Source organism: Lissotriton vulgaris, chromosome 1_1, assembly GCF_964263255.1.
Source record: "Lissotriton vulgaris chromosome 1_1, aLisVul1.2, whole genome shotgun sequence".
Lineage (NCBI taxonomy): Eukaryota > Metazoa > Chordata > Amphibia > Caudata > Salamandridae > Lissotriton > Lissotriton vulgaris.
The window spans coordinates 1806729884-1806752685 of NC_141685.1; the positions used below are offsets into that span (position 1 = coordinate 1806729884).

The 22802-nt window shown below is 41.6% G+C and overlaps 1 protein-coding gene across 1 annotated transcript in view; it reads left to right on the plus strand.

The window, feature by feature from the left end:
- Positions 1–1992: 1992 nt before the first annotated feature.
- The window catches only part of UTP20 (UTP20 small subunit processome component), a 1022377-nt gene continuing 1001567 nt past the window's right edge, over positions 1993–22802 (plus strand). Inside the window, exon 1 of the mRNA XM_086919130.1 lies at positions 1993–2193. Within this exon, the coding sequence (XP_086775256.1) occupies positions 2149–2193 (45 nt within the window). The 5' untranslated portion in view covers positions 1993–2148. The remainder of the gene's footprint in view (positions 2194–22802) is intronic.

Consider the following 22802-nt stretch of genomic DNA (forward strand, 5'->3'; position numbering starts at 1 on the left):
ACTAAAACAACAGAACATTAACTGAAAAAATATACAATTATGGTGTAGTAAGGTATGGTAACATTATCTTACTTTGCAGTAGAAAAAAACATTAAAAATTCACAGAAAAAACAAAGTCTAAAGTGACATAGTCGGGTGAAAATGGCAGTTTAAACCATAATATTTCAGATTAAAAAACACTTAAATTCACCAGTTATATTAAAAAAAGTATCTATAACTCATGCCCTTGAAATGCAGTGCTTATGACCTCACATATTACATTACTCAAGACATGTTCTATATATTATTGACAACATCAAAGCAACATAATTTGCAATGCAGTGCGTGCAATGTAATTCATTTTATTTATTTATTTGGTTACTTAACTCTGTTCTGCCGTATGCCTTAGTTTACTACCCCCCACCCAGACCCTCCCCACCCCGCAGAACTCCCTCTAGGAGCCGGCACTGGCATGATGTATTATATATAGAATATTAACCTGTTGTAGATGTTACCGAGTATGTCAGTTCTGCAAAAAACATAAGGCATGCCAAACTCAAAACAGGGCAACTTTTTTGTTTTGTGCAGAATGCAGATCCATCACGCTTGCCTATCTCCATGCACAGTCAACGTCACAGCATCACTCAACGTCACAGCATTACTCAACGCGACAGCATCACTGAATGCCACAGTATTACTCAACGCCACAGCATCACTCAGCACCACTCAACGCTACAGCATCACTCAGCACCACTGAAGGCCACAGCATCACTCAGCACCACTGAACGCCACAGCATCACTCTGTGTAATCATTCAACAACTACTGGTTCTAATATGTTCTCTCAATGTTTCAAGCTTCATTACAAATGTCACAAAAAGATGTTAATATTTCACTGCTGTTCTTGGATTTTCATCACAATAAAATATACTGAACATAGTCTTCCAAAAAGTTATTTTCAAAAGTTTAAGCTATTGCCATTATAAATTACAATAACTTGTATTTAAGTATTAACTATTAAAAAAAATAAACAGCCATTGTTATTTGTAATATTAATACATCTATGTCATGTAAATACAACACATATTGCTTTACAAATGCTATAGGTGTCACGTTTGCGAAAGTTAAAACTTTTGGCATTGTAAATGACAAAGCTATTAATTGTTTCTGTTTGTATCTTTTATGTAACGCATGTAATCCTAAATCCTTATGTTTTGCAACTGGTTCTTATGTAAAGCGCTCTGACACCAGGGCCGGCTCTAGGCTCATGGTGGCCCTGGGCAAGGAGCGCAGGTAGGGGGCCCGGAAGAGGTGGTCCGGGCGGGGTGGAGCGCGCAGGCCAGTAAAGAGGGGAGGGGGTCAGGGTGTTTAGTAGTGGAACAGAACCGGAGGCCGCCAAATCCCTGCCAGGGGCCACCACGCAAATATGTATCCATCCTCAGAGGATTAATATATTAAGGATATATATTGGCGTGGTGGCCCCTGGGGTTTGGTGGCCCTGTGCAGGTGCACAGTTTGCACATGCCTAGAGCCGGCCCTGCTGACACTTTCGATTAAAGTTCGCGCTATATAAAATAGCATTAAAAAAAACATTACATATGCGTGTAGGGCATGAGCTGCATGACTATTCCCGTTCTTCCTCTCCAAGTTTGTATTACAAAATAAATCGACTAGCAAGGAATGACCTTTAACTATAAAAACGCAAAAAGGTCTCTATGTTTACTGTCAACAAAACCAAATATCTCTAGATCTCACAGTTATTGAAGTATTTTAAAAAAACAAAATGATTATATTTAATCTTTTTGTATATTTAAAGGAAGCTATAGCATTATTTTAAATGCTAGTTACCAATTTAAATAACTCATGATATTGGTATACTTATTCTGGATTACTGGCAATTATAATGAAACTATGCTTAAACCTCTGTTTTCGTATTTAATTTAATTCATGAAACGAAAAGCTTTAAGATGGCCGCTCGAGTAGCTTCTCTTCCGCTTTGGGTGTAGAGTTCTCTGTTTTCCCGGCATGCATCGGTGCATATGGCGGCTCCCATATGTGTGCAGCGTGTGTTTTGATATTTGTTAATCCTGATTTTATACCGGTTTACATATAGTTTTAACGCATCATTGAACTGGATTCCCAGCTACGACGAATCGGCCCACAGCACCAACATGAAGAGCAAATCTTCCCATCACAAGAGCGAGAATACATTTAAGGTAGGAGAGGGCTAGATCCCAGTTAAACGTAGGGAGTGAGAGTTATTACTCATGCGCGGAGGAAGCAACAGATAAACAGTGCTTACCGAAACGCTAGACTGCAGGTATCAGTTGCATGAAAGTCACCGCAGTGCAACCGGCAGATCATTGAAATCGGTGGCATAATATGTTGAAGACGATCGCCACTATCAGAGCTCTCAAGTTTCCCATTTGAAAGCGTGAGAATATCAAGTCCGGGAATCGTCTTTGAATTTGGGACTTATTGTCCTGGTCTGATAATGCCTCAAACAGGACTACAAATCCCAACATCCATCAAAAAAAATCTGGAATGGATTACCCACTCACGCAATGAACTGGGTAATTTGACAGTGCTGCATGGTGTCAGCAGGGGCAGACTGGTGCTATCTTTTTGAACCCGCACTTTAAGGTTCAGAGACGTGCTCTATCTATAGGAAAACTCACCGCAAGCTATAGGAATTATTTTGTGCAGCAGTCTTCTGGAGAATTCAAATACCGTATTTCCTTAGAAACAATCATTTCAGCGCACAGTGTTGCCCTTGTTACTTTGCAGGACGTTTTACACTTGCGAAGACATCAGAATATTTTTGTTAGGCAGTGGGGGCGGGGGTTGAATTCCCTTAGCGCATTTTTGTGGTTTCATTTTGAAAGCCTCCCTTTACATCTTAAAAGCTATAACTCGGCCGAAGAGCAAACGTATCGACTATGATTACTATTTATACTGCATTGGAGGTCTAACCCGTTACCAGCTTCTGGCGCAAGCCTTAACTGCTCGCTATTGCAGCTTTTGAGAGTAACTTTTAGAAAATTAACCTCCCTAGTATCCAAATGGAATGAAATAGTCTTAAGCGTTATAACAACAATGGTAAATAGCAGTATCTACTGCACATGTTGCTAGTAACCACATACCATCACAAGGTCTGGTCCAGTGGATAATTTTCCCTATAACTAAGATATTTGACTTTAATCTCTATTTCTTTTAAATATTTTTAATTATTTTTGATAAATAGACAATACAACTAATAGTTCATCACCAACTTCCGATACCTTCTAGTATTCAACCTGTCTGCAGAATACAGTGCGACTTCAATACATTTTCTTCCACCCACCGCTCAAGAATGGATGTGGCAGTGCTTAGGTTTATTAATTTGCATTGTGTCTCCATATGCAAATTAATAAACCTCACAGGATGCTCTCCATGCATTACATATTTTCACAAACTTCTTATGTTCTCCTCTCCCCTAATGCACCACCTTTTTTCTCCAAGCATACACCAGTCCGTATCTATCATCCAGTCATTTAGGATTGGCACCTATTTTGCAATGTTTTACTTTGCCACAACTAAGCTCAAGGCCACTCACTGCTTCAACAATTTTGGTGCTTTTCCTAATCGGATATGTTAAGCACGAACCACTTAGCTCAGTTTTTAAACCCTACTCCTGATATCCGTTTCATACATTTAATCTTCTTCCAATAGCACTGTATTTTCGTGCATGAAAACAGGATTTGTGGTCTAATCTCAGCTTTACCATTTCACCTACATATGCGGAAAATAAACACTATTCTAAGTTGGGTGGGGCCCACAACACATAGACTTTTCTCAGAGAAGGGCGGATTCTTGGTCGTGCAATCAGAATTACTGCCCTCCCAGTTGTGGCCTGTTGGACACGTAGAACAAGGAAACATGGTAGTAATCCCGGACTCATATTTGGTCAAATTGTGTGCTCTTGGGCAGTCACTTTTTGAACTGCAGTGCTCTTTTACCATCTTATCACTGCTACTGGTCTAGCTGACCGTGCTCTGTTTGCCAAAAAAACTGAGGGGCGACTTTGTCTATGTTTCTACTTCGTGCAAGTGATGTATTAATGTGTGTTCTACATGTTTCCTAGAGCGGTGCTTCATTCTTCCCCTGAGCCACAGCCAGGTGGGGTGAGGCCCTCTTACCTTACACGTCTAGGTAAGAGTTTATCTACCTTTGGCATTTAAAACTTTTTTCCAAATGTGTTTGTACTTAGTTTGCACTAAGGTAGTGCTTATTGACAATATACTGTAATGTTGCAGTCTAAAACATATATTTATGGTTAGACTATTTGGCCCTCTATTACTTGTAAACCATTTTCTCTCATCCACATCCTATAGTGTGTACAGACTGTAAGGACACCCAGAACATCCAGGTGACTGTTTGCACTTGTTGTGTGTTCTTTAGGGTGTTACTTTCTTTTACTCACTTTCTTTCACATGGTGTAGTAGCTTTTTTTGATATTTTCGGTCCTGAAGAAAGCAATTGACATAACAAGTCGCCAAATTGCTGAAACTAGTCGACCACACTGCCCTGAGGCTGTCCACATCATTGGTCAGTGAGCAGGCATATTGCTTTTAACATTGGTACGGTAAGCACAATTGGAATAAAATCATTGTTGGGTGCTTAGCCCTAACCAATTTTAAATCCACTCCCTTTGGTTTTTTTGTTCCTTCACTTTCTCTTTTGCACTACACACCCCAGTCCCATTTCATTTACCACTTACTTACATCAAGTGGTATACCACACTGTCGTCCTCTTATTTTAGTGAGGCTACCCCCTACCACCGGGTTGACCTCCTAAGAGAGCACCGATAAACCTCTGACGGGTGGTACGGACAAAATCCCCAAATGATGAAGGGCGGATCCGAATGGTGACTGATGGGTACTTGTCCTCATCCACGGAGAGCTCTCTGTGTCACTACTTGGTTGTAAGGGTGAGTCCTGGTTTGGTTTCTTGTATGTGGGCATACTTACCTTAGACCCTCTGGTACCTTTGGTATATATTACTTTTTGAACTTATTCTTCTGTTCCTTTTTTTGGCAATAGATTGTGAGTATTTAGAATTCATGTAAAAGCTTTGATTAAAAAGTGGACTCAGTAGTACCTGGCAGTGTGGAGAAGCGCCCCTTCTCATGACAGATTCCCCAGAATATAATATGGTGGTAAATGTATACCCTTTGCATCAAGTAGCAGTGTTCTGCAGTCTCAGGTCTACTACTTTAACAAACTGTTTGATCCTGGGCAAATTATACTCTTCATGTGCTTCTGTTCCCTTGCTTGACAAAATCTCAGCACTGTCAAACATGCTTAATGAAATAAATAAACACCAAAGGAGTACCCGTAGGACAGGTACTTGGTATGTTATTCATTAACATATTCAGGGCTGTTTATGTGCAGATGGCTGGATTTGCATCTTAATATATGAATGTGCACTAAAAGCAGCATTGTACATATCCTGTGTTGCAGGTTCTCCCTTATAGACGCTAATAGTGAGCTCTTTCAAAGTTCATAATGGGCTGAACGAGTGCGAATAAAAGTGGCAAGTAACTAAAATGCAGGACAATGGGCATCACTCAGTGCCTCTGTGCAAGCGGCAAGATTGCAGGACAAACCTGCAAAAATGCAGAGTGGTTGACCACCCTAATGCTAAGTGCTGAGCTCTTCAATGATAGGCCCAATGTGGACTAGTAGTAGCCTAAAGTACACCTCTTTACGTAAGCATAACCTTTAAGAAACAATTTAAGCACAATTCTAATTTCTAATTTAAGATCTAAATGTATTGGAATCACAGTGCTCAAAATGGTAACTTGTGTTTTACATATTAAGAATAAAGTTGTAGAATCTGAAAAAATGTCACTTCTTCCAAAGTGTTTGTATTGCGTAGTCCTATAAGTGCATTTATTTAGTGCTTACCACCCTTGACGGGTTGTTTAAGCACTTTATGACAGGCAATATGCTGCTCTGGAACCTGAAGTTAGTGGTTAGTCAAGTGTTTATTTGTTAATGTTGTTTTTGGGGATTCGTCTTGTGTTCCTATGTAGAGCCTTCCATAAAATGTTTCCAGTTCATCTTTGGTAAATTAAATTAATAAGGTTAGATGTACTCGTTAGCAGGCACTGTGTGAGTTCATTCAAATGATTGCAGGCATAAACAGGCTAGAGGAGGCAAGGTATTATTATATTACACTGGTATGGTTGCAAAGGAGAGGTTGTTAAATATGACATTTGGTGAGGGTATTTTAAAGAAATACAATAACAATAGAGACTAAGGGAAACGTGCAGGTGTTTTAGAGTAGGCTTTACTCTACAAAAAGGGGTATGCTGAGGATGTATTGTAAGAAGAGTCATTTGAAAAGGTGGCAATAGTCGGATGTTATTCGATCAAGTAATCTGTGGCTTTAAAACTGTAGAAAGAAACAATATTATTTTAGTAGGACACTGTGTGTAGTAGGACTGTGTCTGTGATTTTCTGCACTGAAGCCAGTGAGGCCAGTGAGATACATTTTGGATACCCTTGGTTTAATCAGGGACAAGGTGGAAGGTGAGGCTAGCTTCCAGAGTCAGTTGCAGTATATTGCTTGTATTGCTGTGACTGGAGGGTGGAAACACAGACATTGAAGTGTCGAAGATGGAGACGGGGCTTCTTTTGGACATTTCTATGAGGATATTTTTTTGCAAGGGCCATTAGTCCATTCCTCCTGAGTATTGCCATTTGGTGGATTATATCAGTGTACGGTGGGATTGCAGTTTCTGTTGTTCAAGATGATGGCGTTTCTAGGCCATGTCTGCCCTTTTGCCTTTCCCTGACTGCTGCAACAAGAAAGCTGATGACAGCCAGGTGCTGAGATCTCACACATGTTTTTCATGGTGCCTCTACTTCTGCTTGGAGTCAGCCCTAGTCTTACCTGCTGTGAAAAACATCAATTCACACCAATACTGTGTCTGGAGAGTAGCTTGGGAACCCAAAATAGTGAAGAGGAGGGATACACAAAACTTTAATTAAATGTACAGGATATCTACTCATCCGACTTGCTATGGCGAGTGAGATTTTATCAAAGCTAGCAATTTTGATGGCCTACCGGACCGTTCTGGTATGCTGACCAAGAAAGAATGGATGTTCTCTTCATTCAGAAAATGAATGAGTAATAAATATGCCTTTAAATCTTGTTTATCTTGTTACATTTGACCTACGTTTCAAAGACAGAGGCCAAATGTCAGCTTATGTCTTCTTACAATTTGCTGCTTATTTTATCCGCTTCAGCGCGAATTCCGCAGCTTTGCTGGGATATTCCAATCTTGGGCTCGGCTCAGCCCTCGGCCGTCGTGTGCACACACCCACCGTGCCGGGGGCCGTCATGAGCACTGAAGAGGTTATACTGGAGGCTGGTGTTTACTTTTCTTTCTCTCACTGCAAAGTTAGAGGATTTTGTAAGTGTGAAATGAAAAGTTGAAAGATGCCAGGTTATTTTACTAACACACACCATTTAAATAGCTTGTAAATGAACTGTTCAAATATTTCAAAATATATTTCACTAGTTCGGAAATCACATTTGTTTTTTATTTCTGTGCGATGGAAACAAAGATTTTGATAGTTTGAAAACAAATCAGAGCACTTTTCTTAGTGATGTGCAAATGATAAATATTTTTTCTGAAACCCAGTTTTCCACAAATTATTGTCTTGTACGCCAAATAGTTTTATCAGTCAACTGAATGTTAGTAGGAAAGTCTGTGGAAGTTTCAATGGAAAATGTGCTCTCTGCAAATGAGCTATCGCATCATGCTTAGTAATATATTTATTAAAAACTAGTTTTTAAACGTGGCTGAGAAACATTCCTACACCAGCATCTGATGACAATGCTATTAGTAAACTAAGAGGCAGTCTGGTCATATGTATCCTATTTTTGGGCTAGATGCTTATTGTACATGGAACAAAATGAAATCAAACGACTTTTCTGTACTGCGGAAATGTTGATCTCACATATTTAAAGTGCTCTCATATATGATAATGAAGATAAAGGCAACTCTGTATAATAAAATATTTGCCTAGGATCGCAGAATTTGAGACCAGTTTATGTATGGTTCAAGTACATTACAGTTAAGTCAAGTAAATTATTCAAGTCACTAGACCTCGTATCATATTTATGGTTTTTAGAGGTCTGATGTAAAACAGTTCAAAAGTCCATCCAAACCCTGGCTATTAGCAGTGCTGAAATGATGGTGCTAGGAAAATATGCTTGACCGATATTGATTATTAAACCACAACAGGCCAGAAAATAGTTCACCCGCGAAGGAGGAAGTATTAACGTTTTTAAGCATGCCATGATTAAGTTGACTATGAGCCTGCTGTCCTCAGTGTCACCAATTTTAAAGTCAGTTGAATCCTAGTGTGGCTCAGGCTGGTACATGGGTGGCGTGAGAGCTACATATCACCTCAGTGTCCTGGCCTCTAAGCCTCCCTCATTTGCAATGTTTTTAATCGCCATGTTACAGGAACAGGACAGCTGCTAACAGCGGACACTCCTACACTCTTGATATTTGAGTAGGTTTATATCATAACCTGCACTTGGCAGTGGGTCCTGAAGCCCACAAGCTGCCAAACAGCACCCCAAGTTACGTGAGTGTGAACGCCACAGAAATGCGAATGTGAGATAACATCAAATGTATTTTTGACCATATCAAAGCCTGTAGGACATTTCTTGTGAAAAGCATGCTCGTTCTCAATGGGCAGTGCCTAGTCATGTTGTATTTCTATCTAGGACCCTAATTCGATATTCCCGATCCATGCCCTTGTGCAGTTATAATCAATAATATCCTTACAAAGGCATAAGAATCATATCCAAATTCAGTAATAGCCCATACAGTCCAAAGCACAGCATGGCTACTCCCATCGACTCCTAGAAAGCACAACGCGTTCTTTAAACAAAACAAGCCTCCAGCCGCCCGGGAAATTCCCCCCCTGCTTTTGTTTTGATTTGAACAAGAACTCCTGGAGTCCAGCAAGAACTGTTAGTTCTTAGTGACGTCTTATGTCTAACCTTACGTCAAACCCGGCACCTTTCAGGTATAAAATACCAACAGTTGCCTTAAGCAAACACACAGTGGTTTGGAGCAGAGCGGCTATCTACTTGCCCGAGAGCCCAGCTGATGCGAGAGCCCACGGAAGCCGCCCCTCCCCTTTTAAGCGCTGGAGAAGCTACATTTTCTCACGCCGAGAAAATCCAGCTCCGGTGTTCCCGAGTCACCCTTGCAGGTTGCTGGGAGATCGAGTCCTGAAGAAAGAGATACCAGACCTCCCACATTCTATTACTAAGGTACGGAGCTGACTTCTTGATTCAGATTCTTGGCAAAAACAATCTTAACAAACTTAACTTAAACTGCTACTTACTTACTCCTTCCCAAGTATTAGGCTTAGGTCAGGTACATCGGGGTAGGCATAGTTAGAAGCACCAGTTGAGTACGTTAGTCAATGGTTTTATGTATGTATATATATTTTATCTATTTTAAAGTATCATATGGCTAAGAAACCATATCTATGCTTTTACAGTATTTCATAATACTACTTTTACTGTACGCACTTTACTTCATAATGATTATTGCAACTGTGGCAATTCATTTCTCTTGCATGAGAAAGAAGACTGCTCAATAAAATAACACCTTTTTATTGAAAACGCCCGTCTCTCTATTTCTCTGCACTCTGGTGAAACTAAGTATGCACGATTGACTGAGTGAAATAGCTGCCTATTGTTTTCACACGACTCTAGAGATACACTCTATTCTGAGGGAGCCAAGTTGTCATGTTTGTACGGTTGTCAGAAGCTAATCCCTTCTTGTCTAATCCGGAGAGTTAACTCTTTCCTGAACATTCGAGAAAGTTTCTAGTGACCTCTGAGCTAGCTGGCGAAACTAATTAAGTCTAATATAGTCAGTAGAGACCTAGTCGACCTCAGTCCTACGTCTACACTGCTGTTTATATTTTATTCCAATGTGCAGAGCCTATTGGGAATATAGGAACTACACTACATGGTGCCCAACGTTTGGTAAGGCGATAATCTAACGTAAGACACTAGAGTAACTCAGTCGTGCTTTTTCACACACAACCCTTTTTCTGTAAAAACTCCAAAAGATGTCTGGAGTGGGTGAAAGGTTAATATCCGCCGGAACTTAGTAGGAAGAGATTCCTATGTATTAGTTTTTGGTTTAGTCAACGTTGAAGAATACAGTGTTCCAAAAATATTGTGCACCTAATCTTTGTTTCCTTGAAACTTGCTCTACAAAAAACTCTCATTAAACAATGTCAGAACATGGCAACAACAACGAAACCGGTGATGTTGCAGTAAATGTGAATCAACCGGGTGCAGATCTTACAGGGTTTAATGATAACGACCCGGATGCAATCAGCATCCCGGACAATGTAAGGAGAACTATAACTCTTAAACTTATATAAAAATGGACTGACATCACGTGGCGGTACAGTCCTATTTGTGGTAGAGGCCCATGAATATCGGCAGACAGAGGTATTCTATTCATGGATACACTTTCCAGCAGCAAACGCTATAACAAAAGAATTCCACTATTACAAAATAGAGGAACCTCCGGATATATACACTCTTTTTCGAGGACGTTGAAATCCCACTAATTTACCAAGAGCACCTGCTCTGGTTTAATGGCGCCCTAAAACATAATAATCACATCACCAGGCACAGTCCACTAGGTAGACCCGGAGCAACGTGGCCGGTTCTAGCCAGCTACACACCACATCCAGACATTGATCAAATGCAAGCCCAGGAACTTTTAGTTCAACTAAAACTATTAATTAAAATACATAGACAATTGGTCCAATATGTCATGCGGACTTCAACAGTCCAACCAATAATTAAGATTCCACAGCCGACCCCTCATCAGGGGAACATAAACAAAATTACACCACAGAACATACAATCATGTCTTGGTTAAGTACCCACAAAACGGGAACAAATTCCATTCTAGTTGGCACAGAAAATTACTCAAATAGAGGCAGTATTTCCAGATACTACTCCTACTGAAAAACACAGAATTCTGACTATCTGTCTTCCAATGGGGATCGCACCACATGTGGAAGTCTGTGACACTTGGGGCACAGTCTTTGCTTCAATATACACAAAAACGCATGGTGTTCCGTCTATGGCAGTTATACCAGATGTACTTAGACAAATTCAAAATGAATACGGTCCAGAACCTGCTTTAACTCTGGGTATGAAATTATTGAAAGATTTCAAGCAGGTCTCGGCTATATTATTAGCCAACATAAAAGGAGAAGCAGCATCTGTGGCGATCCGCCAGAAATTGAAGGAGACAGATATAGCAGAACAACCATTTGAACTTGCCAGAATCATAGAAAAATCCTATGAAGAACTAGGAAGAGATAGTTTGGGTGGGAAACCGGTAAAACCCCAACTAACTGAAAATCCTGAAAAAACCTTTATTAAAAATAATCTGAATACTCCAAAAAGGAGCTGGGAGGGTAATAAACAGTCCACTCCCAGGGACAAACGATTCCAGTCCAGAGGCAGGTCTCCTCAACCGAGAGAAAAATCTCCCGACCGAGGAAACAAGTCTCCCCAAAGGGAGCCCTCTGAAAAAAGATACAACCTTAGAGATAGGGATAAATTGAGTAAACCTGATAGATATCAAGATATTGATACACGTCCCTCTCACTCAATCATTCTCGATCTTCCTCACAGAAATCGGAAAGGAGAGGGCGGTCAGAACACAGAGAAGAGCACATCAAGTCCAAAGACAAGGAACCTGCTCATCAAAGTAATAAATCACAATATCCCAGAAAGAAGGTAGCAAGTATTAAGATTAAACATGTCGAGGATTCTGAGGACACAGCTGAAAAACGGAGAGTGGGCCCAGACAATGCTAGACAGTGCAGCAGAAGTGACCATAGCTCGCAAGATCCTGATGAATCATCTGGAGACAGTGGACACGAATGAATACATTCAGGTGGAAACTGCAGATACCAGGGTTAGCAAACCCCATAAAATATACGAAATAACATTACGTATAGAGGGGGACAAGACGAGGAAAGTAAGGGGTCTCTTTTGGGATAATCTTTCGAAAGGCTATGACGTCCTGTTAACTGAAACAGACTGGCCACCAGAGTTTCAGGGAGTGCCCTCATGGCGAAGAAATAATTATGCCTGCCTTCTCTAATCATATACCAATTCATAAAAAATATACACTTGCAAGAAAATGGGCAGTAGCCCAAGCTCCAGATTTATATAAAAATCATGTAGGATGGGATGAGGATTCACCTCACCACAAAATCCAGTTAAAAAATCAACCCACTGCACAAAGGCAGAACCCACTTAAACAAGAAGCTAAAAAGCAAGTCAAGGAGATTTTAGATCTTGAATATCATGGGGTGATTGAAACATGCACCTCACAAATGAACAATCCTTTGTTTCCTGTCTCCAAACCAGATGATTCATATTGTCTAGTTTTGGACTACAGACACCTTAACTCCTGTGGTAAAACATTTGCAGTACAAAACTCACACAGTACAGCACTAATGAATAACATTGTGCGCAAAAAATATAAAAACGACATTAGATATCTCTAATGGATTCTTTTGTCAAAACATTGCACCTGAAAGCAGGTATTTGACCGCTTTCTCAATAATGAGGTCACAAAAACACTTCTGTCGACTCCCACAGGGATTCAAGAATAGCCCAGGATTATCCTCAGCAAGGGTAACAGAGTTACTACAAATATACGACGATGAGGCATTATCCTATGTCGATGACCTCTATCTCACAGATGATGACCTGGAGACTCACTTAAAAAGAGTGAACACCATAATACTTGGGTTCGCTTCAGAGGGTTACAAATTCAACTTTAAAAAGTCCCGAATTGCCCATCTAACTGTCCTATTTTTAGGATATGAATTATCAAGTGAAGGCAAGAGCTTAGCAAACAATTTCCTAGAAAAATGTGCTGTACTCCAAGCACCAAAAACGCTGAAGAATTTACAATCAATACTAGGTTTCCTGAATTTCAGAAGAACATGCATACTAAATTATGCAGAGAGAGTTAAACCTCTCTATGAATTAATAAGACCTGATTTCAAACCAATAAATTGGACTCAGAAACACACAAAAATTTAAGATCACTACAATCAGACATGTTAACTAAAACAAAATTACAAACTCCTGAAAACACACGCAATCTTGTAATCCGAGTAATCCCAGGAAGATGCGGATTCACATACCTGACCTCTAATTAGGGAGAAACGGTACCTATAGCTTACAAATCACATTTGTACACTAAAGCTGAAATGAAATCCAGTTCTACAGAAAAAATTCTGATAGCGGTTCAAACTGCTGTAGCAAAAGAAAGAGCCCAAGCCCAAGGCAGAAGGATAACTGTTTTTACTGCAGAATCAGCCCTTGAGGCATTAACAAGCCCACGCAATTTAAATGCTGTGGCATTAGATCCGGAATGGATACAATGGAAAAATTCTCTTGCTGCAGAAGACGTGAAATACTATTTTGACCCGAAACTGAAGAAACTAGATGATCTAGAATACGAACAAGAATATCCTCTGCCAATCGAAATTCTGCCTCTAGAACAGTACACATGTGTAATCTACATGGACAGATTTGCACAACACTACGATGTAGTGGAAAAATCTTACAAAGCAGAGTGCGCGATTGTTAAAGGTCGCTGGCGCTCTGGTAAATTCAAACCGATGATTACCAAAACTGAATCACTCAGAAACTGTCCAGCTCAGCGAGCTGAAATAAGATCTTTAAAGATGGCGCTTGAAAATGCAGATCGTGAATTCCCGACACTAATTGTGTGCGATTCGCATTTCTGCGTCAAGTCTTACAACAGTGACATGCAGACATGGAGCAAAACGGTTACAAAGATGACACAGGTGCCACAATAAAGCATAAAACGCTTTGGGAACAAGTAGTTCTTTTAAAGAAAGAACTACAGAAGACTCACGTGATACACGCACTGAGTCATCAACGTGATGGCGTTCACGTTGCAGGGAATTTATTGGCTTACACAGCCTCAGCGGAAGCGGTTCAACCGGCTTCCGTAGCCACTGAAAAGCGTTCAGAAAAACACACAGATGGGGAAACCATGCTGGCGGTAAAAGCCTCATTAAAAGGCAATTATGCAGCATTACCTCTAAACTATCCAATCAGTAATACATACATAATTTTTTTATTTTTTTATTTTTGAAACCTTTATTGTGCAACATAAGTATACAGATACGGGCCCACAACCATGCAGGCCGGCCTCGAAAGCAATTGAGAGCACAAAAAGTAAGGATAGCTCAGCCCAGCAGTCCCAAAAACGAAAAGCAGCTAGTGTCCAGAGGCCGACATATGAAAAAAGGGACCGCCGGGTAAAGGAGGAATGAGGTTAAGTTTTAAATTTTATAAAAAGGAAGGATCAGGCGCATACAATCCACCAACAGTACAGTACAAGCAATGAACCCAGCATGTTGGCTACAGAACGGAGGATGATAATCAGCAAATAGCACACAATAACACTAATCAGGATGATAGCACAGTCCAACAAGACATACCGGCCATTGCCCGACCCACGGACATGGAACATCCAAACCCACTAAGGCACAGGACCATCAGCGGAAAAAGGGAGCAACTCTATACCCAGGAGCCTTACGAACCCGAAAGGAAGAAAAAGTAAAAGAGAAACAAGAAGGAAAGAAAAAAAGGCTCATAGAAACTGAAACGAAACGAAATCCCCAACCCCCAACCCCCCACCCTGCACGCATGCGGAGGCTACGGCCCCAACCCCCCCCCCCCCCCCCCCCCCCCCCCCTAGCAGTGTGCCTGTCGGCCATTAAACCCGAAATTTAGAACAAGGAAAGGGAAAAGAAAAAGAAAGAAAGAACACAGTTCACATAAGACCGGAGGAGGGCCATTCAAGTATATCCAAAACTACCAGCACATATTACTCTGGCCGCCCTTACCCCGACCCCGCAACCAATACAATACCATTGTGCAATATCCCCGGCAGTCCATCAGCATCCCAGCAATACAAGAAAGACAGTCCAACTGCACGATAGACATCCTGGAAGGAGGGAGTGAACAAAGGGACCACAACAGAATGGAAAAACGACCACCAAAGTCCATCCGATACATAGCTATGTGGCCAGCAATGGTAGAAGAAGAACCATCGCGCGGCAGTGGTCCACCAAAAGCAGCTAGTCCAAACAGTAGCAACCGCTTCAGGATGAGGAAATGAGTTCCGCCAGTAGTCCACGAGGAAGCCGCCAGGCATGGTGTCCAGCGACGTCTCCCAAGCCAGGCCACTGCCCCAGAAACTTCGGGCCCCTTTAAAGGTGCTTCTGCCAGTACCTCAGCAATGTCGGGGTCTCGCAACTTCAACGGTTCAATGGCGACCGGGGCGAAATACATACATAATTGATGCAAACTCCGTTCCGTTTGCTCAAATCCCTGGAGTGGGGGATAGAGTAATTCCAAACACGAACCGGAGAGTTTTCTTGATTGAAAGCGCGCACATGGGACTGGGTCCGAGGCACCAACAGATCTTGAAATCTTTAGTAGAATTACAATCGGAGTACTGGTGGCCGGGAATGAGCGTGCAAATTTACAAATTTGCAATGGGATTGTCCAGACTGCAACAGAGATCGCAGCTGTGAACCGGACCAGACTATTGCCCGGACTTCTTTGTTACAAAGCTTCAGGCTATCTATAATACAGAAATCCAACCTGAGAAATGCGTCCCAATAATTATTAAGAAAAATAAATTAATTTGAATATGTAGACCAGCAGCACTCGGCTGACGCCAGAACTGTTATAAAAAGATTTGCGAGTCTTTATCGGCATATACGCAATTGGCATGCTACATTCTGATCAGGGTCCTGCGTTTTAGCTCTCGAGCTTACACAGAGGCCATGAACAGCATGGGCATTGCATTGCGGTACTCTTCTCCCTTTCATCCTGAGGGAAATGCGGCAGTGGAAAGAAAAAACCGGGACATAAAGCAATCTATAACTGCGAGGGTATTCGGTTCGGGTGATGGGTGGGTCAAACATTTAACAAGTGTCCAACGTAGTCTTAAAAAATCTGCCAAGAAATTCTCTAAAAGGTCTCACTCCATACAAACTATTGTTCGGTACTAGAATGCTAATTCAGGATCTTGACTGTCACACTTCAGTGGTAGAAGAAAAATACTTTGATATCAAAGACCGTTTGGCTGTTTTGCAGGATTTAAATGAAACAAGAAAAAGCCTGAGTAACATAAAATTGAAACAACAGCCGACAACCACTGAAGACCAGCATTTGCAATGCAATAGGTCTCGCATTAGGAAAGTTTGAGCTATTGGTATTGTAAATGACATTTTTTATTTATGTGTTGGTTTTGAAAATTGCGAAATTAATAGCTTTGTCATTTACAATACCAATAGTTTTAACTTTCGCAAATGTGACACCTATAGCATTTGTAATGCAATATGTGTTGTATTTACGTGACTTGGATGTATTGATATTACCAATAACAATGGCTTTTAATTAAAAAAAAAATTAATACTTAAATAAGTTACTGTAATTTATAATGGCAATAACTTAAACTTTTGTACATAACATTCGTGAAGATTATGTTCAGTGTAATTTATTGTGATGAAATTCCAAGAACAGAAGTGAAATATTAAAATCTTTTTGTGACATTTGTAATAAAGCTTGAAACATTGAGAGAACATATTTGGACCGGTTGTTGTTGAATGGTTGCACAGATTGATGCTGTGGTGGCGACGAGTGATGTTGTGATGGCGACGACTGAAACTGTGGCATTCAGTGATGCTGTGGTAGCGCTTAGTGATGTTGTCGTGCCCCTGAGTGATACTGTGGTAGTGCTGAGTGATGCTGTGGTGATGCGATAGATAGAGTGAGTGCGATAGATACATAGATAGAGGGAGGGCGATAGATAGATAGATAGACACTGTGTTGAAAGGAAGTGAAGGGTGAATTAAATTGCTATACCACCTACCATCCCCCTGCCCTAACAGCCCCACATATCGCCTTAATTTGCTAAAATGTGAGGGACAGTACAGCAGCAAAAAGTGGATTGAAAGGATAACACCAGCAGCGTGGGTAATGTAATAAAGGGAGTGGCTTAAATAACGTGCAAAAAAAAATCCTGCTTAGCTTAGTGTGCTGCCCCACTTGTATTTTGGCTGTTTCTGTCATTGCATCCAGATATGATACAACGAGTAGTAGCATACTGACAATAAGATAAGTCGGGTCTATTGGCTTTGTCAATGGTTGTTTTTTGCATAAGATAAATAAGCAGCAACGATGGCTTGGGTTATAGTATGCGGCAAGGTTGGGTATAACTTTTTTTTTTAAAAAGGCCAAATTATGCGGTATAATGCAGCACATTTGGGTGCATGGGGGGGACTAAAGAGGCGCAAGCTGCGGAAAGATAGTGTGAACACAAGTCACTTGGGGGACATTACCTGGCTTGTAGTCACATCACACGGCTGATGTACGCCCATCCAATACCTGGCCTCTCTGAAGAGAGCACGCAGCGATGGTCAACTATGTGCGAGTGTGTGAAGGGGTGCACAGTGCTGAAGGAGGTTACAATAGGTTGAAAGGGGGTGAAAAGTGAAATAACTTGCAATAACATCTACCATCGTACTGCCCTAACAGCCCCACATAACGCCTTCATTTGCTAAAATGTGAGGCACAGTACAGCAGCAAAAAGTGGATTGAAAGGATAACGCCAGCAGCGTGGGTAATTTAACAAGCCATAGTTGCTGCTTATTTATCTTATGCAACCAACAACCATTGACCAAGCCAATAGTCCTGACTTGTTGGAGGTATGATGTTACTTGTTATATCATATAACTGGGTGCAATGACAGAAACAGCAAAATACAAGTCGGGCGGCCCACTACGCTAAGCACAGATTTTTAGATTACTTGTTTTTAAGCCACTCCCTTAATTATGTTGGCCACGACCCTTTCAGAAGCCCCTCAGTTTTTTCATCCCACTTAAAGCTCTGCCCCTAATGCCTCTGGGTCAAAGCCGCGTTGTATAAAATAGCAAACAAATAAATGGATACACGACTGAGTAAAGCTGCCGCGAGGTCAGCATCCTGCTGCAATCTAGGCGAAGTGCTTCTGCTGGGAGCTGTACTGATGGCAGCACGGGCGGTTATTAGTGTGTCGTAATTCCTCCGCATCCTAGAACTTTAAGGATATCCTGGGGCTGCTCGATCATCTGACATATTTCTGTGTAATGACGGGGCGTGCTTTGTACTGCTCTGCCGAGGACACGCTCCCCCGGCAGGGGAGCCAATGTGCATTTAGCTGTGCCTCCGTCCTTTATGACAGACTGTTTCCACTGAGAGCCGCCGCGGTGCCACGAGACCACACGGCCTGTTGATGGTTTACAAAAATGAATGCACTGTCTGTGTAGCTTGACTTTCTCTGGAGGGGCAGTCGCAGGAAAGTTATTTATTAAGCGTGGTTTGGTTGCGCCGAGCGGAGGCATGGACTTTTATCGCGGGACCTAGTAAAGCATTGCTCAGTTTGTGCAGGTGTTAGAGCGCCCCATGTTGGATGGAGGTGGCTAGGGTAAGCGCGCAGAGGGAGAGACGGGGGCCCGAGCACAGTGGATGCAGCACCGGGTTACCTTCGCGTTGACTGGGCCATGTATTCTGGGTTTTTCGTAATGGATTCCCGGGAGGTTGACCTGGAGGATTATCCCTCGCCCTTTGACTTTGACGGTGGAGTCAATCGAAATGATCTTTTCCTGTCACCTAGTGAAAGCCTGACGCCGCCCGGGTCACCGTCTCTGCAACGCTCTGGTAAAGGCTGTCTTTCTGTCGCTCATGTAAAGTGAGATGCAAAGGAAACCAGCCACATACATATGCGCAACTACATCCTTTACCACAAAGCTTATTTACCTAAAATAAGTAGTAGTACTCGCAGCTGGATGTAAGGCATCCCACACCAATGAGCTGTAAACACGAGTGCCCAAAAAGAGAATAACCAGCAGCTTTGTGTTGGCCCGAGGCTTCCTTTAACCGGTCTTTCTCATCCGGGTTGATTCCCATGTGACCTCGGCAAATCGCGGTCACTTCCACTATGCCCCATGGGAAATGTAGTTCCTGGGTCCCAGAACAGGATGCAGACCGCATTGCTGTGTAGTGCTGCTGCCGGGCTGTCCACGGAATCAGAGACCCCATTTTGGGAGCACCACTTCGACAGTCAAGACCAAGAAACACCATAGCGGGCGTGCAGAGGCGAAGCCCCATTGCCCACAGGTATGTCCACCGACTGGCCGGGAATTGTACGGGGGCCAATGGAATGTGTAACATTGTGAAACAAAAAATAGAAATGCGTGCGCCCGCCATGCAGACCAAGCGTGATATACCGCTGCAAAACAAAACTGTTTTAATTAAAAAATGAATTGGCGAGCTCCGTCTTCCTGGGCGATTTCATAAAGTAACTACTGCCTACTTGGCGCGGCGCGCGCGCGGGGGAGGGTTGTGTGTGTGTGCCTGCGTGTTTGTGTGTGCATGCGTGAGTGTGGCTAGTGTGTGTGTGTGTGTGCATGCAGGAGTGTGGCTGTCTCCAGCAAGCTGCCAGCAGCCAGATACGAAAGCGCGCTCACACGGACAAATCTGAGACAGCAGAAGCACGTGGCCGAACGCTGTCTCAGATTCCCAGGAAACTGAAAACAATAGTTGTCGAGCGAGACGCATGCTAAGCATGCGCACCTCAGCTCGGCCTAAAAAACCACCTGTCCCAGCAAGACCTGTCTGGATTCCAAAGATTGGGGATCTGGTCAGAGAGAAAATCGCGGTGAAGAAGGAATTCGGGCCTTTTTACAGAAAAGCTGTACCTGTCTTAGCCATCAGCGGAACGAGATCAGTTGTACTACCGCCCCTTGCTGGTAAAAAGGAGAACAGAGTTGTATCCATCGACCTGGTAAAAACACAATCATGTGGCCAATAATAAGTACTAGGCCCAGTGGACTCCCAAGAAATAGCAGGATACCGAAATTTGCTACAATCCAAGAGGCTCATGCTGAGAGACTAATCAATTTTGATAAACCTGCAGTGAATAAAAAAGGACTATGCAATAATGCCATGGAACTTGTGCCTCTTGAAACCCAAATTGCAACAGTTCGTCAAGAAACACCAATCTACAATGATGTAGCCTCGGACTATTCTAATGAAACAAAAAAAAATGCAAAAGCAAATGAAAATCCGGAAAAAATCCCAACAATTGACAGAACTGCATCTGGCTACTTCGTCAACTTCGACTTCTCAGAAGATGCAAGTGAGCATGAAGAAACGCCGGCAACAAAAACTTTCAAAGACAAAATAATTGAACTTTCTCTCGAACTAAAAGAAACATATCTGATTTCACCATGGATTGAATTTTGGATTGTGTTAGGTGTACTTACTCTCCTGCTTTGGCTCATCATGGTTCTATGTTTGGGAAAATTCATTGATGGAAAATATAGTACAATGGACACAGCAAGTCAGAACATCAACTTGGTCCTAAAGCCTCACACATCCTCCCACATCGAGAAAAGAGAACTGTCATCAGTAAACATCTCAGCCAAACTAATACCCTGTGGGGTAGCATGGGACAGAACTGATTATGACATTTTTGGCCCGGTTGAACTCTTGAAATATCCACACCAGTTCAAGGTTTCATTAAGTGACTTTGTGACACCAAGTACTTTCTCTGATGATTGGGACTTTGAAAACATTAATAATATGATGTCAGATTTAGTAATGTCAGCCAAATTTACTGAACATGATTACTTACAGGGTTCATCGAATTATGAAGAATTATACTGTTATAACCACTTTGGTGATAACTATTTGCATAAAACGGCACAGCCTAGAAATGTTTTATCTTATAACCAATGTGAACACTGTCCAACACCGCCAAAAGGCAGCTCGCAAACATTTTATGAGAAATTCCAGTACTTCTCAGGGTTTAACAACAGTGATCCAAAAACGTTTTATTTTAAAATGTTAAATAGGACAGGAATGAAAACAATGTTGACAAATACTAAATAGATTTATCTGAAAATTTTTATGACAAAATGTCTACATTTGGTTTTGAATTTTGGAAAAACAACATTGAAACAAAAATGATCTGGGGTACCAAAGAATGGCAAGTACAGGGCCTAGAAGCATTATTTAGGGCCTGCATGATCTCAGAACAAATGATATTTTTGAATGACACAATTCAACAAACTTCTTGGCTTAGCTAAGATAAAAGACTTAAATACACCGTCTATTCCGAAACCCATAACTGATAGTGATAGCACTACAGATGTGGAGATAGACATATCCCATATTTTTCACCAAAACAGAACACTTCCTGATTGGAAAAAGTGGTTGATATGGCCAACAGACACAAATAACTGTCAAGATAGATTCCTGAACAAAAGACAGGGGTTCAAAATGACCAGGCCAGACCCAAGATACTCCCAGAGACAACATCCAGGGATAGTTACAACATACAGTGTAGGGAAACTATGCCTTGAGTGGCTACAGAAATCCACACTGGCAGAAATTAAGCAACACTTGACTTTACTTAAAGACGGTGCTGACTTGCGTGATTTCATAATGGGACCACTTAAACAGCGTCCAAAACGTTTCATAGCGGCCGGTATATACGCTGCATACAACGAAGCTTGGAAAGTAATGCAAATTGAAACAATACGAGAAATTGATTGTATTAATTTGGAAAAATCACCTTCTGTAGTGGACAATGGGTTAACGACTCTGTCCTCCAGAATATATTCATTGGACAGCATTGTATCATCTGCTATTGATATAATAGAACAGGACTTACTAATGTTACAACATGGACAGTCTCAATTACGTTCTATATTACAGCTTGGTTGGACGTTGCAAAATCTGCGTTCAGGCTACTTACCATGGCGTTTAATCAACACAACGTCATTATTCGGTATCTTTAACCTTACTGATAAACAAATCAGTTTGGCACAAAAAGGAGCAGATTATATGATTCTGAGCATTGAAAAACTTGAGAGATTACCATTGACAATGTCAGAGAGACCTGTCATTGAATGGATAATACACGGAACAATTTCAATTCCGATAACAACTTTCCAGTTTAAATACTGCCAAGAGAATATACCTGCAGGCCAGTATGAAAAGTTGGGTAAAGAATACATCAAATCAATATGGGATTTACCCTATACACACAGATGTTATAGTGAAGGGAAAAGGATGTATTCCTTAGTGGTAACAAATGTAAAAAATCACTAAGCGGTACACTTCTGTGTCAAGGTATTAACTTGCATGGAGCCTGCAAAGGGTCTTCATTTAACCTTTCATGTCACCTGCATGGCACGCCTGCAAAACAGGTAGAGCCATTTTTTAAACAGCTTATAACGGGAGTTACATTTTAATAAGTGACCACAGCTGTTGTGGGATGGTGCCAGGGAAAGCTTAACTCGTGACTGTATCTTCCAGGGTCGTTTGCTGTATGCAAGTATTGTATCCACACAGCAATCCAGATATGGGGGCTGCGTTATGGCCTTCGTTGAATATCTCTTCTATTCGAATTGATACTTTAAGCAGAATGAAGTCTATTCTTTTACAGACAACTGTGCCTCTAACGTCATCCAAAGAAACGTATGATTTGCAAATGGCAAGGACATTGGCAGAGATACATTCTCTTTTATCGACAAATTGCCCCGCACATTTCGCAGAAATGTTAAGCCAAATCTTAAACATGTCT